The 19,525-nt window shown below is 45.2% G+C and overlaps 1 protein-coding gene and 1 pseudogene across 1 annotated transcript in view; both read right to left on the bottom strand.

The window, feature by feature from the left end:
* Window positions 1-1,429: 1,429 nt before the first annotated feature.
* The window catches only part of LOC100656828 (class I histocompatibility antigen, Gogo-OKO alpha chain-like), a 120,817-nt gene continuing 102,721 nt past the window's right edge, over window positions 1,430-19,525 (bottom strand). The window contains exon 8 of the mRNA XM_064282635.1: window positions 1,430-1,601. Within this exon, the coding sequence (XP_064138705.1) occupies window positions 1,597-1,601 (5 nt within the window). The 3' untranslated portion in view covers window positions 1,430-1,596. The remainder of the gene's footprint in view (window positions 1,602-19,525) is intronic.
* LOC135230809 (HLA class I histocompatibility antigen, A alpha chain-like) lies at window positions 1,597-4,696 on the bottom strand (annotated as a pseudogene).

Genomic DNA, 19,525 nt, shown 5'->3' on the forward strand with positions numbered 1-19,525 from the left:
GTTCTGTCTTAAGCCAATCTCTTCTGAGATATAAAACACAGAAGCGAACAGAGAGACATGGGGACCTCACACCTCCAAGAAAGCAGCACCAGGAGCAGAGCAAGTCCTTTGAACCTGAAGTTTCTGCACTGAGATGCTCCCAGATGAAGGGAAGACTGCTGCATCACAAGGACCTTCCTCCAGAGCCAACAGAGAGAAAGCCTTCCCCTGGAACCGGCATACTGAATTTAGACTTCTAACTTATTGGGCTGTGACAGAATAAACTTCTCTTTGTTAAAGCAGTCACTTGTGGTATTTCTCTTAGAGCAGCAGTAGATGACCAAGACACCCACCCTTCGGCACACTACAGCACACAATTTTATTTTCATCTTCATGGAAGAATGGTCCTTTGGCTGATGGGTAAATATATTACAACCAACAGTGAATTTAAATTAGCCTCTGCTTGATGAATTCCTAAGTTTGGAATGGAGTGGAGCCAGCACTAGGGTTATAAAGCTAAGGGCAGTGAGAGTGGGGCGGGGGAGCTGAAAGGGATGGAAACAAAACAAAAATTTATCTAAGATGAGTAACTATTACACTCCTCTCTAAAAAAGGTTAGGGAAAAAATTACAAGACTCACCCTCGGAGCAGCCCTAGAAAGAGGGCAGGATCTGAACAAGTCTGAAAATTCATCTCTCATTACCACAGAGACTCCTGTGTGCAGGGGCTGCCCTCGGTCTTGTGGGACATTGACAAAGTGACTCTTGCAGCTGTCAGAGACGGGGGACACCCAGAGCAAATGAGACCAGAACTTACACACAAGAACAATAACAGGCATAATCCTCTAAAAAAACAAACACACAAAAAATAATCACACAAATGATGGGGGCGAAGGACCAGGCTTGGACCTGAGCCCAGGCTAGCCCAGCCACACAGAGCCCTCACTGCCCACAGCTTTGGAGACAAGACAAGGCCCAGGTGATACCTGAGTCCTTGTGACCACTGGTCCTGGTGGGACAAGGTTCTACTGAAGGGAAAAGGACAATGGAGATGCAAAGATGACCCAGCCATGGAGTGACCACATCAAAGCCGATACTGTCCCGAGCACTGACTGGGTACAGGCCCTGTCCGTGCTCAGCTCCTCCACCACCCTCTCCCGACCCTGCCTATGACAGACTCAGGACAGTGAACACATGGATTCTGGAACATTCTCAGGTTTGCATTTATTTTCTCTCTTCAATTTGCAGAATTTTCATTTCCTTTAAGTAACCCATCAACCCCAACTCATAGCAAAAATATGAATAATCCAATTCATTCTCACATTTTCATTTTCCACAGAAAAGTGAAACATTGCAGATCACAGTGACAGGATGTTATGTGAGGGATAGAGATTTTCCAGCCCACATTTGCAGGAACAGGGAATATCAATCATGATCAGTGTGGAGAAAGGGGATCTGGGGGGCAGGAGTGGGCAGTGTCCCCACATCCTCACATTATGCTCATAGGAACACAGACACATTCAGAGGCCAGTTGCAAAAAGAGAAGTCGGGGTTCTTGAATCACAAAGCTTGGCATGAACAAATCTTGTATCACTCAGTCCCACAAATGGCTGCTGTCTCACGCTACGGAAGAAAGTAATCATGAACAAATTCAGGTCAGTCACTGTAACTGCTGACACTCTGAATAGCCCAACACATGATCAAAATGTCCAAATTCAAAGGATTCCCATGACCCAGTCATGCCCTCTCTGTCCCAACCCCTCCTCCATGTCAGGCCTCCTAGGCTCTCACCTTTAGAAGCTGTGAGAGACCCATCAGAGCCCTGGGCACTGTCGCTGCCTGGAAAAGAACAGGATCTGCTCAGAGCCCATAGGAGATGAGGCTAGGGGAACGTGAATCATGGGCTCCCCCATACGCTCCCATCTACATTAGCCCAAAGGTCTCAGCACTAGCCTCCCTCTCTCCATACTTACTTGAACCTTGAGTGTAGCTCCCTCCTTTCCCACCTGTGGGAAGAAAGCACTCAGTGAGATTGGGGGAGACAACATCACGAGTTCCTAGAAGAACCAGCTAGTCCTGGACCCCAGGGACTTGTCCAAAACTGTGACTGCAGACCCAGGGCAGGATAAGAAAATACAAGCAAAGATATGCAGGGACTGAACTAACCACCCTCCTGGAAGTCTGTACTCAGCAGGAAGTTTCCCCTGTGACCTGTGACTATTGGGAATCAGGTCTCCATCACCAGAACCATTAAGGTGAGAGATTTGCCATTCATTCTCAAATGTGCTTTACAAAACGGTACTTGTTAGCACACAGGGTCCCAGACTGTGTCAGCATGTGTGTGGATGGTACCACCTGTAAAGAGGCAGGATAGGGCAAACCTCCTACCTGGGACTTAAAACCCCCCAGTTGGACAAGAAAACTCAGACCTCATCCCCATCTCTACCTGAGTTCTTCTTCCTCCACATCACAACAGCTCCAGCCACCACAACTCCAGGACCACAGCTCCAAGGAGAAGGAGGCCAGCAACAACCCCTATTTTCGGGGTGCTGGCCTGGGAAGACAGTTCTGGAAAGAGAAGGGAGATGAGGAGCACTGACTCCTTGGAGGTCTTCAGGACTCCTGCTTTCCCTAAGAAGAGGCTCCACCCTTGCCTGCCTCCTTACCCCATCGCAGGGTGACAGGCTCAGACAGCCCCTCATGCTGCACACAGCATGTGTATTTCTGTTCCTCTCCAGTGGGCACCTGCCCACTTCTGGAACACCCCGTCTCCTGCAGGCCGGGTCTCCACAAGCTCCATGTCCTGGGTCTGGTCCTCCCCATCCCGCTGCCAGGTCAGGGTGATCTCCGCAGGGTAGAAGCCCAGGGCCCAACACCTCAGTGTGGTCTCATGGTCAGAGATGCGGTGCTGGGTCATGTTTGTCTTTGGGGGGTCTGAATTAAAGAATCAAAAAATTTAGGAATCTTCTGATACCTCTCACAGGGTACATGTGAACATCAGAGAATACACAGGGCATTGAGAGGGGGATCAAGGGCAAAATCCAGACACCAGCCTGGACCAGGGGTTTGGGATAATTTCCTATTCCTTGGGAAGTTCTAAGATCAGGGTGAGACAGCCCAGGACAGAAGGTTCCATGTCTCTGATGGGGAAAACAGGGACTTCTGGCCCTGATCTGGGTGGAGGCAGAGACGCAGGACACCTGGACATTGGGTGCGGGGCAGAGTGTAACAGCTGAGAGAAAGAGTCTCCCCTGGTTCCCAAGGCCACCCCAGGGTCAAAGGGGACAGCTGATCTGTTATTTCAGGGATCATCTCCCCGTTTATGCTCAGTGAGACTGAATCTGCTAATTGTCCCTGAGAAAATGGAGAACGCTTTGGACAAATCACTCTCTGGTACAGGATCTGGGACTTCTCCCTTTCCTGATCCATGGTAGGAGGGTATTCTGGCATAGATTACATTTTCCTACTCTCTTTGTGGGACACCAGTTGAGGGAAGAGTCCCAGCCTTAGACGAGACCAGGAGGCGTCCCGCGGCCCTTCCTACCTACTCGCTGCAGCGTCTCTTTCCCGTTCTCCAGGTATTTGCCCAGCCACTGCAGGCATGTGCCCTCCAGGTAGGCCCTCTGATGCTCTGCCTCCCCGCCCTTCTCGAATTTGCCCTTTGAGATCTGAGCTGCCGTGTCCGCCGCCGTCCAGGAGCGCAGGTCCTCGTTCAGGGCCAGATAATCGGCGCCGTCGTAGGCATACTGATGGTACCAGCGGAGGAGGCGCCCGTCGGCACCCACTTTACAGCCGTACATCAACTGGATGGTGTGAGACCCTGACCCCGCCCACAAAGTCAGTCCGGGCTCCGTGAACACCCCCCCTCTCCCCACGGGGTCAGCCCCGCCCACGGGGTCAGTATGGCCATTAGTCCGAGCCCATTCGGTTCTAAACTGAAAACGAAACTGCAGCAAATGCCCGCGGCTCTTCGGCAGTGAAAGGGTGAGGTTCGGACCCGGGGACTCGGGGCGACGCGGCCGTGGGGACGAGGGGACCCGTGACCTGCGACCCGGGCCCGGCGTCACTCACTCACCGGCGTCGCTCTGGTTGTAGTAGCCGCGCAGGGTCCGCAGGCTCACTCGGAAAGTCTGTGCGTGGCCCTTGACGCTCCGTGTCTCCCGGTCCCAATACTCCGGCCCCTCCCGCTCCATCCACGGCGCCCGCGGCTCCATCCTCGGGTTCGCGGCGTCGCTGTCGAACCGCACGAACTGCGTGTCGTCCACGTAGCCGACGGCGATGAAGCGGGGCTCCCCGCGGCCGGGCCGGGACACGGCGGTGTGAAAATACCGCAGGGAGTGGGAGCCTGGGGGCGGGGAGCGGCTGAGACCACCGACCCCTCCCTCCTCGCGCGGGCCCGGGTCCGGGGTCGCTGGGGGCGGGGCGGGGAGAGGGGTGAGCGGTGAGGGGTGAGGGGTGAGGGGTGAGGGGTGAGGGGCTCGTGGACGGAGAAGGGGAGGCGGAGGAGCGGGGCCGGGGTGTAGGGGCGGGTGGGGGCTCTGGGCGGTGGCGGCTTCCCCGAGGGTCCTGCGTCCCTGCCGAGCGGTCCCCTCGCTCCTCCCTCCGCAGAGGCCGTTTCCCCCCCGACCCCGCACTCACCCGCCCGGGTCTGGGTCAGGGCCAGGGCCCCCGAGAGCAGAAGGAGGAGGGTCGGGGGCACCATGACCCGACTGCTGGGGTTCTAGGCAGAAACTGCGTGCGGGCCCCCCCGAACCGACCTTATAACCGCGAACTGCGGTGACGGTGATTGGCTGCTCCAGAAATCGGAGACCCAATTGTAGTGACAACTGAGATGACGTCATGTGTGTCCAGGCAGAAGGAGCTGACACAGGTTGTGAGAAGAAGTGAAACTCCCGGGAGAAGGGGAGTCCCCAACACTAGACCACCCCCACCCCTGACACCTCCATCGGACCTGAGTGCCTGTCTGGGGACTGGGACTTTGCCCTGATCCCTCTCCTCCTGTAACGACCCTTCTTTGCTGCACTGTCTCCTTGAGTCCTGGACCCAGGACCTGCTTAAGTCAAAACTGTTGTTAGTTTCAGAATCTCTATGTTGTTGTTATTGTGTACCCTGGAGTGGATTCATAGCTGCCCTGTATGGCAGAGTAGAACTGCCACATAGGGATTCCTAGGCTGTAATCTTTCAAGGAGCTGATCGCCAGGTCTTTTCTCCTGCAGAGAAACTGGTGGGTTCCAGCCTTTGGGTTAGCAGACAAGAACTTAATCATTGCACCACCAGGGCTCCTAGAATTTCTATTCACTCTTACAGATTACTGAGGAATTAATGAGATTTTGTTTATGTCGGTTATACCTACCAATATTCACCATATGAGCAACTGATACCGAATTAAAATTTTAAAGTAATTTTAAATGTTATGAATAACCCATTAAACTTAACAGATAATATATTCTCAGGAAAAATAAATATTATCCAAACTAAAACAGTGGAGTGAGAAGAGTGGATCATTTTACATTTTTTGCATGTCTTCCTTACCTGTGTCAGGAGAAGACTTCTGGATTTTCATATCTGCTTCTACATCCAGTCTGTTATTTTGGTTGAGATATATTAAAAAAAAAAAAAAATTCAGTGTCACACAAATATGAATTGGAAAAGAATGGAGTATTTTTAGTAGCCTTTCCAACTCAATGTGAGTGTTCATCTTTGATACTTCGCCAGCGCTACAGAGGTGGTAGTTCCTTAAAGGTTAGTTGCAACTAGAAACCGTGTTATTGAATATTTCTTATTCTGTTCATTAAAACCCATAGGACCATCTTGACACACTGAATCTTGTACTAAAGCATGAGTTGTTGTTGTTTTTATAAGTGATGCATTGGTTCACTTAGTATGCGGAGCTTCCAGCGTTGATACATTTCATTACAAAATAGCAAAAAGTCACATTTGTTAGTGTTACCTCTGATCCCAGCAGAAAAGTTTGTATGTTTTGAAAAGCTGTCACACTTGTGGTGGATTCAAGTTTTCCAACATTGTAATCTCTTGAGAGGTTGCTTTTTATCATTGGCAGCAATACTGTCAGTTGGGTTCCTTGAAGTTTGTGTCATTTGCTAAGTGTGTTTCATTTTAGAGAAAGTGCCAAATATTAAGTTTCTCTGTCATTTCTTCTTTCAAGTAAAAATGATATTTCATAAAAAACAGGCTAGTTCAGCTCACGCAGATTATTTTCCTTGAGACAAACATCATACTCTGGGTATAGAAGTGCTTTATATATGCTTCCCACTTCACCACATAGAGTATTAAAAGATGTGGACTCGAGGATGGTGATTTAATAAAGTTACCGACTTCTGTTGCTTCAATCGGTACACCTTTAAGTGAATCTGTTACCTGGTGGAAAGCCCAGGTTCTTTCTTGGCATGACTCATATTGGTCAATAAATGAGAAACCAAGGTGGGAGAACAGGCAAGGCACCTTTATTTCCTTGTAGAAGGAAAAGAACTCAGTAGGATCTGCTGCTGCCAAGACTGCTCCCAGGGTCAGGCAGGCAAGTTACTTTTAAAGGGGTTTACAAGAAGGGAGCTCTTACAAGTTATACCAGCAACATTCTTAATCATACTATGCAGGGACAGTGGGGTTTACATATAACCTCCAAGCAAAACCAGGATTCAGATGCAAAGCTGGGAGTGAGGGGAGGTGAGGGAAACATAGCCCAAGAAAGGAAATGATTTTTCAATACAACACTGTTGGAGAGGAAGCCGGGTAAAGGAAACTTGATTTTTAGTACAGCACATGGGGACTCTGTCTCAAAGCTGTTGTGTTTTTTCCTTGTGGTTTGCTGACACAGCCTTGATCCTTGCTAACTTTCCAGCTGATTTCCCTCAGTGCAAATATCAACACAATGAGAAATACTAATAATTTCTGAGTAATGTTATGAAAATAATTTTGACTTCATGGATCTTGTGAAAGGATCTCAGTGACTCCAAGAGTTCCACAGGTCACACTTTGAAAACTGCTGTTCCCAGTAAACCAGAGAGCTGCCTAAATATCCACAGCCTCTGTGCCTCTTCTTCACCTCCCAGAGTTCCTCTCCCTGAGCGGGACTGTCTGCCTCCCAAAGCTTAGCTTAGGCCTCTTCCCATGGGCTCTTCTAGAAGAGAACTTACCCCCCAAAAATTTAATGCCAGAGAGTGTGCTCAGTGAGAAAACTGAGGAGGAAGGAATGATGTTTCCCTTTGGAACTGGGAACATTTTTGCCTGAAGCCACCGGATAGAGATTTACTCACGACCTATTTGGTTTTGTTACACACCAACCTAATGTATATCCATATCCCAGACAGCTGGAAAATCTGATGCAATCTGTATGAGAAATAATAAGGGCTCCTCAGTATAAGTGAGTTTAAGGCACCTGACTTGAGGTCCATAAACCATCAAGAGCAGTGCTGTCAATAGAACTTTCTGTGATGAAGGAACTGTATATCCATGTTACAGTATGATTTACAGATGGAAGTCTATTAAAATTAAACCAAAACCCACTGCCATCGAGTCAATTCCAATTCATATCGACCCTATAGGACAGAGTAGAACTGCCCCATAGAGTTTCCAGGGAGCGCCTGGTGGATTTGAACCACCGAACTTTTGGTTAGCAGCTGTAGCACTTAACTACTACGCCATCAGGGTTTCCCTATTAAAATTATCTTTATTAAAAGCCATGCATTTGTCTATGTGGGTCTTAGAAATATCCTTAAAATACAGAGTGCCCCATAAAAGTTTCATGAAAAGACATTTAACAACTTATCTGTACAGACATGAACCAAAACATGATTTATCACCTCAAGATTACAAATGTTCAAAAAGGCCCATCACCAGTGCCAATCCTTGTTTGTATTTCACCAAGACTCTTTATTGTTATTGTTTTATTTAGGGGGAAATAACTCTTCATTTATTCATGGGAAATACTTACAGGTACCACACATACTAAATGCCCTGTAGGTCTTGCAGTTATGGTTTTAAAATTATGAAACAAGAGATTCAAAGCTTAAAATTATACCACCTTAGAATTCTTTACCTATTTACCAATTATTGATCCCTTTTCTTCAAAATTCAAATAATTTTATTTTCCTTGACTATCAGATCCCTCTCTCGTTATCATCTGTACGTAGATGAAAATATACATGAAATTTTTACGATTATGAAGAGAAAGATTCTCAAAGCAGGACCCAAGATGAAAAATCACAAAGAAAATTGATGAATTGGTGACAGTTTTGACTATATATAAAAATTTAAAACTTCTTATGGCAACTACAAACTCACAGATATATAACTGATTTCCAATAATTGTATCAATGATGCATTAAAATGATGAAAATAAGAACAAAATTGTATACAGTTATATTCAATCAGAGAACAAGAAATAGCTGCTTGGAAATTAAAAATATGACCATAGAAATGAAAAATCAATAGATGAACTGGGTGACAAAATCATACTGCCACAAGATAGTATAAAATGTAAAAGAGATTGTGAAAAGGAAAGGAGTATTAAAATATTAGACTATTCATAAACACAATGTTCTATATTCTGCTGTGGTGAGTAGCATCTAGTCTTCAAAGCTTCTTAGTGGCCATCTAAGATACAACGATTGATCTCCTCCCATGTGGAGCAAAGGACAGTGAAGAAAACCAAAGACTCAAGGAAGCAATTAATCCAAAGGACTAGGGGCCCACATGAACCAGAGCCTCCACCAGCCTGAGACCAGAAAAACTAGATGGTGCCTGGCTACCACTACCCACCACTCTGACCAGGAACATAATGGAAGTTGCCGGTTAGAGTGACAGAAAAATGTAGAACAAAATTCAAATTCATCAAAAGGACCAGACTTAATGGTCTGATGGAGACCAGAGGAATCACGGAAGCTAAGAACCTTAGACACCCTTCTAATGTGCAGCTGAAGCCATTCCCAGAGATCACCTTTCAGCCAAATGATAGACAGGCTTATAAAATAAACCGTAACACCCGTGAGGAATTTGCTTCTCAGAACAATCAGCTATATGAGACTAAGAGGGCAACATTTGCACAAAAGCAAAGATGAGAAGGCAGGAAGGACAGGGAAACCAGACAAATGGAAACAGGAAACCCAGGGTGGAAATGGGGAGAGTGCAGACACATTGTGGGGATTGCAACCAATGTCACAGAACAATCTGCATGAATTATTGAATGGGTATCTAATTTGCTATGTAAACTCTGACCTAAAGCACAGTAACATGTTCAAAAAATATTAGACTCTCAAGGAATTCCAACAACACTATCATACATTTTTCAACAGGAAAGGATATGGAAAATAATTAAAAATAATTCAAGAAAATGTCTTAGAGTTTACAGACAGACATGTACAAATTCTTATGACAGCTAACCCACACTAAGAATACATCACAGTGAAATTTTAGAAAAAGGGTAGAGAATAAAAGATCCTGAAAACATCCAGACACAACAAAAAAGAGCATCTTTTAAAGCTGAAAGGCATGTAAATAATGGCTTCCAAATCAAGGAAAAAGATGTTTAATACAGTATTCTATACCAAGCCAAAATGTGAATAAGTGCTAGGGTAGCCTAAAGACATTTTCAGGTGGTTAGGATTTTAACATTTTACTTTCCGTGTTCCCCTCTTCATGATAATACTAGAGGAAATAGGAACCAAAATGATAAAGAAAACCAAAAAAGGGAGGGACACGTAGAATCCAGGGAACAGGTGAGCTGGCACAACACAGACAAAGGATGCTCAGGATGAGGCGAAGGTGATCCAGGGTGTCAGCCTGACGCTTATAACAGCAGCCAGTCCACATGTGGCAGGACTAAAGGCTGTGAGACAGGTAGGTGTCTTAAAAAAGATGAAGTTGGAAGAAAACTTGATGTGATGGAATATATTCGCAAGAGATTCAGAAGGGGGGTGGGGATAGGAAGTGAGGTAGAACTTGGGAATGATTTAATGAAGCTTATAAGAGAAACTAAGTAAGGATCCCCTGCTCCTCCTGAGTCCCCACCCCTGCCCTCCTCCCTTGCCCTCCACCACTGGCCTGTTCCCCCTTACACCTCCCTCACTTGTACAGCAAATGAACCCGACTCCCATCACAGCTAAGCAGGTCTGGGGGTTCAGAGGGGCCCCTGGAAAGGTCCCCAGAGGGCTCCAGGGGTGTCGGGAGGTGGCGCCTGGAGCGGAGCTGCTGCTGAGACTGGAGCTGATGGCGCAGTTCAGAGACTTGCTCCTCTTCCTGGAGGAAGAAAAACAACTTAGAGAGTGGGAGAACAGGAATTTTGGAGGGGCAAGAGGAAAGAGAGAGAGGAACGGCATGAGAAAAGGAGTGGGTGAGATGCAGGGGTGGGACAGGAGAAATTAAAATGGGAATTAGGAAAAGAAGAAGGAAAGCCAAAAGAACAGAATGGGGGAACCAGTAGAAGAAATGTGAATCGAAAAATGAGAGGGAAGGGGGAAAAAAAAAAAAACAGAAAATGGGGGAAGGGAGAAAGGTAGGTGCACAAAGCTTCCAATAAATCATGCACGTCTTTGCAAAGCCAACTGACCCTTAACTAGAGTCTGGGTGCATTGGACATGTGGGCGTCTACCCAGATTCACTTGGCAGGGTGGTGCACTCACCATCCGTCTGCTCTGAGTGTTGACTGCTATGCTAAAGACTCACAACGCTGCTTGAAGCCCACTTCCTTCCTCAAGGGGTTGAGTCAGCACCACAGACATGCTCCAGAGCCCCCACCCCAGCACCAGATCAGCCGAACGCTAGATTTCACCTGAGACCTACTCCTCACTGAACACTTCCCCTTCCGTATCCTGTTCCACTAACCTCCTTGCAGGTTTGTTTCAGAGACCCTGAACCATTCCCCCTTCCCCCTCAGTAAATCATGAGCACCTGAACCCATACTCAGGCTCTGCTTCAGAAAACCAGGCCCACAACATGGGGCTTCCTGGGTCCTCCACCACCTGGCTCTACTGGCAGTTCTGGTTCTGTGCCCCCACACCACTGACAGACCACCATTGTTCAGGGATTCTCTGAGCACACTCCTTCCTTCCTCTTCAATACCGCCCTCTTCTTCTCTGGAAGGCATGCCATGGCAACCTTGGAACTGACACATGAGCTACAGAATGAACAGGGATTGGAGGCACAGAAAGAAAGTGCAAAGCCAGACAGAGGCCAGAGAGGTGATGCTAGAAGGAAGGAATGGGGACAAGAGTTGGGAAAAGAGGAGAAGAAAGGGCAAAAAGCCCAAAAACCGAACCCCTTGCCATCGACTCAATTCTGACTCCTAACAACCCTATAGGACTGAGTAGAACTTCCCCATTGTGTTTCCAAGGAGCGCCTGGTGGATTTGAACTGCTGACCTTTGCTCTAGCACTTAACCAGTATGCCACCAGGGTTTCCCAAGGAATGGCAGGGAACCATAAATCAGGGAATGTGTCCCTGAGGGGGAATGAACAGCCACATTTTGCAAGGTATTTGCCACCTCCACCTTCTCACCTGGCAGACAAAGGGGAAATTGTTTCTCCAGATGTGGGAACACTTCTTCACTGATGTTCTCTCAGCCTTCAGATTTTCTCCAGAGAGGTAACTCAGGACCTAACAGTTCTTCTAATTCTGAATGATCTCAGAAAAAATAAAGCCCCAGCCTTCTCACACTCTCCCCCTAGTCTCAACCTCCCTGTCAACAAGGAAGTTTTCATTTTAGTGTGTCATCCCGGTGTGCTTTCAGTTCACTGCATCTTAGCAGATTTTCAGTGGAGACTGGGGACTGCAGAAATACCCTTCACATATTGGAAGTCCATCATTCAATCCCTACCTCCATATCCCCTGACCTCTACCTTATTTTCTCCAGGAAGCTAAAAAGAATGGTAGCTCCTTTTAATTTTGTCAAGAAATGGGCAAGGAGACCTGAATTTCTACACTTGGCAAAATAAATTATCATTTGCCCAAATAACCATAGGTACATTGCTTAACCTCTTAGAGACAACTTCCATGTAACGGGGAACATCACATCTGCCCCTCCTAGCCTCCCAGAACCCCATAAGAAAAGGCTCAGTGGATACCTCTTAGCAAGGCATTACACAAATACCACTATTGGGTTTGGAATGTTTCAACACACACACTGTAATGAAGGAATGAATAGATAAATGAAAAATAAATAAAAACTTTTGTTTCCCATGTTCTGCTCATTTTTTTTCTGTTCGACTTTCTGGAGACATGGGGGAGTCGGGTATGCAAAAGACATCGGCAGTGTGGCATAGTGGATCAACCTAGGCTTTGAAGACAGACAGACCTGGGCTCTACCTAATACCCTTGAGGATGGGACCAGGTTCCATTCTTTTCTTAATCCTTACCATTCAGCACTGTGCTCAGCCTATGCGGACAAAGAATAAATGTCTGTTGGGTGGATAAATCAATACAAAATGTAGATGGATTCAAATTCTAACTAATTCACTACCTGCTGTGTAATCTCAAAGAAGTTACTAAACCTCACTGGTTCTTAATGGTATTATAATGTGGATAATACTACCTTAAGGAGTTATTATAAGAATGAAATAAGAACACATATAAAATGCTGGATATAAATTTACATTTTCTCTTAGTGAACTGCCCTGTGCTTCACCCTCACCTTTGTTAGTGATAATCAGATCTATAACCCCAGTCCAATATCTCAAGTCCTGTGTCTCTAACTGATTCGAAGGCCTTTATACTATATGATCAACCACCTCAAATTAAAAATATCCAAAACGAAGCTTGCTTTGTCCTCAACTCCAACACTCACCAGTAATTAAGGCCGAAACCTTGGAATCAGCAAGTTCTCTTAATTCTTTCATTGAAATGCTTTACTAATATCATCTCTCCCTACACAGAATAATATTAATAACAGTCAACATTTATATTGTCCTTACTATGTGCCAGGCACTTTCCTAAGTTATATATATCATCATAGTTACCGAAAAGAATTAGTCGATATTCAAACATTTCAAGAGGTGGCATAAGATCAGGAACCGATGGTACTGAAGGAAGAAGTCCAAGCTGCTCTGAAGGCATTGGCAAAAAACAAGGCTCCAGGAACTGATGGAATATCAATTGAGATGTTTCAACAAACAGATGCAGAGCTGGTAGTGCTCACTCGTCTATGCCAAGAAATATGGAAGACAGCTTCCTGGCCAACTGACTGGAAGAGATCCATACCTATGCCTATTCCCAAGAAAGAAGATCCAACCAAATGTGGAGATTATAGAACTATATCACTAATATCACACGTAAGCAAAATTTTGCTGAAGGTCATTCAAAAATGGCTGCAGCAGTATATCGACAGGGAACTGCCAGAAATTCAGGCCGCTTTCAGAAGAGGAGGTGAAACCAGGGATATCATTGCTGATGTCAGATGGATCCCGGCTGAAAGCAGAGAATACCAGAAGGATGTTTACCTGTGTTTTATTGACTATGCAAAGGCATTGGACTGTGTGGATCATAACAAACTATGGATAACACTGCAAAGAATGGGAATTCCAGAACACTTAATTGTGCTCATGAGGAGCCTTAACATAGATCAAGAGGCAGTTGTTCCGGCAGAACAAGGGGATATTGAGTGATTTAAAGTCAGGGAAGGTGTGCGTCATGGTTTTATCCTTTCACCATACGTATTCGTCTGTATGCTGAGCAAATAATCTGAGAAGCTGGACTATATGAAGAAGAACGACGCATCAGGATTGAAGGGAGACTCATTAACAACCTGCATTATGCAGATGACACAACCTTGCTTTCTGAAAGTGAAGAGGACTTGAAGCACTTACTAATGAAGATCAGAGACCACAGTCTGCAGTATGGATTACACCTCAACATAAAGAAAACAAAAATCCTCACAACTGGACCAATGAGCAACATAATGATAAAAGGAGAAAAGATTGAAGTTGTCAAGGATTTCATTTTACTTGGATCCACAATCAACAGCCATGGAAGCAGCAGTCAAGAAATCAAAAGACGCATTGCATTGGGTAAATCTGCTGCAAAGGACCTCTTCAAAGTGTTGAAGACCAAAGTTGTCACCCTGAAGACTAAGGTGCGCCTGACCCAAGCCATGGTATTTTCAATCACGTTGTATGTATGTGAAAGCTGGACAATGAATAAGGAAGACCGAAGAAGAGTTGACGCCTTTGAATTGTGGTGTTGGCGAAGAATATTGAATATACCACGGACTGCCAAAAGAATGAACAAATCTGTCTTGGACGAAGTGTGGCCACAATGCTCCTTAGAGGCAAGGATGGCGAGACTGAGTCTTACATACTTTGGACATGTTGTCAGGAGGGGTCAGTCCCTGGAGAAGGACGTCATGCTTGGCAGAGTATTCGGTCAGCAGAAAAGAGGAAGACCCTCAAGGAGGTGGATTGACACAGTGGCTGCAACAATGAGCTCAGGCATAACAACGATTGTAAGGATGGCGCAGCACTGGGCAGTGTTGCGTTCTGTTGTGCATAGGGTCGCTATGAGTCAGAACTGACTCAACGGCACCTAACAACAATGACAACATATTTAATCCTCAGACAACCCAATGAGTTTGTTGCTATTCATATCCCCATTTTAGAGAATAGGGAACTGAGGAACAGAAAAGTTCAGTAACTTATTTAAAGTTATACTGCTAGTGAGTGAGACCTGAGATTCAAACCTAGGCAGCCTGGCACCAAAGTCTATGCTCTCGCCCAGCTACTCCACACTGCCTCTGTATGCCGAATCGCCTCTCTCAGAGAACACCTGCTTGGCAGCCAGAAGCTTGGCTGACATGTTCCAAATGATCCTTTGGCCACCAGGTCAGTCCAATCTTCAGTTCAAAGTAAACAGCCCATAAGAAGACCCTAAATTCTTGTAAAAAGACCAGACTTAATGGTCTGACTGAGACTAGAAGGGCCCCAGTGGTCACAGTCCCCAGACCTTCTGTTAGCCCAAGACAGGAACCGTTCCCAAAGCCAACTCCTCAGCCAGGGATTGGACTGGACAAAGGGATAGAAAAGATGCTGGTGAAGAATGAGCTTCTTGGATCAAGCAGACACTTGAGACCATGTCGGCATCTGCTGTCTGGAGAGCAGATGAGAGGGCAGACTGGGTCTGAAGCTGCCTGAATGGACAGGAAAAGAGAGAGTGGAGGGAAGAAGTGTGTGGTCGCATTAGGGGGAGAGCAACTAGGAGTATATGCCAAGGTGTATATAAATTTTTGTATGAGAGACTGACATGATTTGTAAACTTTCACTTAAAGCACAATAAAAATTTAAAAAGAAAATCACCCAGATGGGAAGAGGGTAGCCTACTCAGCATGATGCAGTCTGCTTCCTCCAGGTCACTGCCATTCACATACTCGACCACTAGGGGGCACCACTGTCCTTCGCATCCATGACTGAATTTGTATTAAAACTTTCCCTCTTGGTTCAGCAAGGACAGAATTACCAGTTTTCAAAAGAAAATTTTACTATGCAGCTTAAGGAAAGCTGGACAATAAAAAAAAATCATATTGCATAGAAATTAGTGAATTAAGAGAGTGCAAATTTATGATTTCAATTTTTAGCAGCCCAGTCTGGCTATGTGAGGATTGATGCCCAGCAATGATCTAAAACATGTATCCCTCCTTGAGCAGCTTTTTGGCTGTACTGCATCCAGATCTCATAGGATCTCTAGCACAAATTAGGACCTATTCACAACTCATCCCCAGGCATGAAGCCCTCCACCTTCCCTAGCTCTAGCCCAGAGCAATACTACGTCCCTGAAATCACCCTAATCCTTTGAAGAGTGGAGCATCAGAGAATTTGAGGACCTACTTTAAAACCACCACAAACACAAATATCCACCAAAAGGTGAATGGAGGAACAAATTGTGATATCTTCATACAATGGACTACTACTCAGCAATTAAAAAAGAAAAAAATAAACTACTGATACTCGAGGCAACATGCCTGGATCTCAAAAATGCTGTGCAGAGTATAAGAAACCAAACACAACAGAGTATGTGCTTGATGAATCCATTTATATGAAGTTCTAGAACAGGCAAAGCAGTGCAAAATGATAGAAGTCACATCAGCGGTTGCCAGGACCAAGAGTGAGAAGTGGTGGTTATTGTAAACGGGTGTGGTGTGATGGAAATGTTCTGTGTCTCCACTAGGATGGTGGTCACCTAGGTGTGTACACTTGTCAAGCCTCAGCGAACTGTGCATTAAAATCTGTGTGTTTCATTGTGCAAATTATACTTCAACTTAGAGGAGAGAGGCGGAGCCAAGATGGCGGACTAGGCAGACGCTACTTCGGATCCCTCTTACAACAAAGACACGGAAAAACAAGTGAATCGATCACATACATAACAATCTACGAACCCTGAACAACAAACACAGATTTAGAGACAGAGAACGAACTAATACGGGGAAGCAGCGATTGTTTCCAGAGCCTGGAGCCAGCGTACCAGTCAGGTATGGCACAAGCACAGAGAGCTGCTCCACCCCCCTGAACTAACCCCGGGAGGGGGACCAGCCAGTTCAACGGGCGGCGTGGGACGCAGCCGGTAGGAGAAGTCCCCGGGAGGCAGTGACTGGTCTTGGAGCAGAAAGAGCAGCATCCGAGCCGGGGAACCGTCCCGCAGGGATTTGGACTGGACGCAGGTACGGCATAAACACGGAGAGTTGCTCCACCCCCCTGAATTAACCCCAGGAAGGGGCCCAGCTGGGTCGCGCGGGCGGCGTGGGACGCAGCCGGTAGGAGAAGTCCCCGGGAGGCAGCGACTGGTATTGGAGCGGGGAGAACAGCGTCCCAGCCGGGACACTCGGTCACGGCACAAGCACGGGGACCTGCTCCACCCATCTGAACTAACCCCGGGAGGAGGCTCAACTGGTTCTCGGGGCGGCACGGCCACGCGGCTGGAGGGACGAGAAGTCCCCGGGAGGCAGCGACTGATTTTGGAGTCGAGAGTGCACCGTCCCAGTAGGGGAGCCTTGACGCTGGGCGTGGGGCTGGAAGCGGAGGATCTGACCGTGACTCCAGCGGGCCAGACCCCCCGGGGGCAATCTCCACACAGCCAGCACACATAGGCGATGCGCCCACAGGAATCTCAGATATAATAGTCATTCCAAGCAAGACAAGCAACTCTGGCTATATTCTGAGGTGCTACTCTCCTATCTCTCTGTTCCCTCCCCCACCCTCCCCAGGCGGCTTCATTAACATCTGAATAGCCTGAGCCAGAGGGAGAACTCTGATAGGGATCTGACTGCATTTTTTTTTTAGCGGATTTTCTGGAAAAACTAGTTTCCCAGTGATGGCTCGGAGACAACAATCCATATCAAACCACTTAAAGAAGCAGACCGTGATAGCTTCTCCAACCCCCCAAACAAAAGAATCAAAACCTTTCCCAAATGAAGATACAATCTTGGAATTATCAGATACAGAATATAAAAAACTACTTTACAGAATGCTTAATGACATCACAAATGAAATTAGGATAACTGCAGAAAAAGCCAAGGAACACACTGATAAAACTGTTGAAGAACTCAAAAAGATTATTCAAGAACATAGTGGAAAAATTAATAAGTTGCAAGAATCCATAGAGAGACAACATGTAGAAATCCAAAAGATTAACAATCAAATAACAGAATTAGACAACGCACTAGGAAGTCAGAGGAGCAGACTCGAGCAATTAGAATGCAGAGTGGGACATCTGGAGGACCAGGGAATCAACACCAACATAGCTGAAAAAAAATCGGATAAAAGAATTAAAAAAAATGAAGAAACCCTAAGAATCATGTGGGACTCTATCAAGAAGGATAACCTGCGGGTGATTGGAGTCCCAGAACAGGGAGGGGGGACAGAAAACACAGAGAAAATAGTTGAAGAACTCCTGACACAAAACTTCCCTGACATCATGAAAGACGAAAGGATAGCTATCCAAGATGCTCATCGAACCCCATTTAAGATTGATCCAAAAAGAAAAACACCAAGACATATTATCATCAAACTCACCAAAACCAAAGATAAACAGAAAATTTTAAAAGCAGCCAGGGAGAAAAGAAAGGTTTCCTTCAAGGGAGAATCAATAAGAATATTTTCTGACTACTCAGCAGAAACCATGCAGGCAAGAAGGGAATGGGACGACATATACAGAACACTGAAGGAGAAAAACTGCCAGCCAAGGATCATATATCCAGCAAAACTCTCTCTGAAATATGAAGGCGAAATTAAGATATTTACAGACAAACACAAGTTTAGAGAATCTGCAAAAACCAAACCAAAGCTACAAGAAATACTAAAGGATATTGTTTGGTCAGAGAACCAGTAATATCAGATACCAGCACAACACAAGGTCACAAAACAGAACGTCCTGGTATCAACTCAAATAGGGAAATCACAAAAACAAACAAATTAAGATTAATTAAAAAAAAAAATAAAAATATACATAACAGGGAATCATGGAAGTCAATAGGTAAAAGATCACAATAATCAAAAAGAGGGACTAAATACAGGAGGCATTGAACTGCCATATGGAGAGTGATACAAGGCGATATAGAACAATACAAGTTAGGTTTTTACTTAGAAAAATAGGGGTAAATAATAAGGTAACCACAAAAAGGTATAACAACTCTATAACTCAAGATAAAAACCAAGAAAAACGTAACGACTCAACTAACATAAAGTCAAGCACTATGAAAATGAGGATCTCACAATTTACTAAGAAAAACGCCTCAGCACAAAAAAGTATGTGGAAAAATGAAATTGTCAACAACACACATAAAAAGGCATCAAAATGACAGCACTAAAAACTTATTTATCTATAATTACGCTGAATGTAAATGGACTAAATGCACCAATAAAGAGACAGAGAGTCACAGACTGGATAAAGAAACACGATCCATCTATATGCTGCCTACAAGAGACACACCTTAGACTTAGAGACACAAACAAACTAAAACTCAAAGGATGGAAAAAAGTATATCAAGCAAACAATAAGCAAAAAAGAAGAGGAGTAGCAATATTAATTTCTGACAAAATAGACTTTAGACTTAAATCCACCACAAAGGATAAAGAAGGACACTATATAATGATAAAAGGGACAATTGATCAGGAAGACATAACCATATTAAATATTTACGCACCCAATGACAGGGCTGCAAGATACATAAATCAAATTTTAACAGAATTGAAAAGCGAGATAGATACCTCCACAATTATAGTAGGAGACTTCAACACACCACTTTCGGAGAAGGACAGGACATCCAGTAAGAAGCTCAACAGAGACACGGAAGACCTAATTACAACAATCAACCAACTTGACCTCATTGACTTATACAGAACTCTCCACCCAACTGCTGCAAAATATACTTTTTTTTCTAGCGCACATGGAACATTCTCTAGAATAGACTACATATTAGGTCATAAAACAAACTTTGCAGAGTCCAAAACATCGAAATATTACAAAGCATCTTCTCAGACCACAAGGCAATAAAACTAGAGATCAATAACAGAAAAACTAGGGAAAAGAAATCAAATACATGGAAAATGAACAAT

Source organism: Loxodonta africana, chromosome 1 (assembly GCF_030014295.1).
Source record: "Loxodonta africana isolate mLoxAfr1 chromosome 1, mLoxAfr1.hap2, whole genome shotgun sequence".
Taxonomy (NCBI): Eukaryota; Metazoa; Chordata; class Mammalia; order Proboscidea; family Elephantidae; genus Loxodonta; species Loxodonta africana.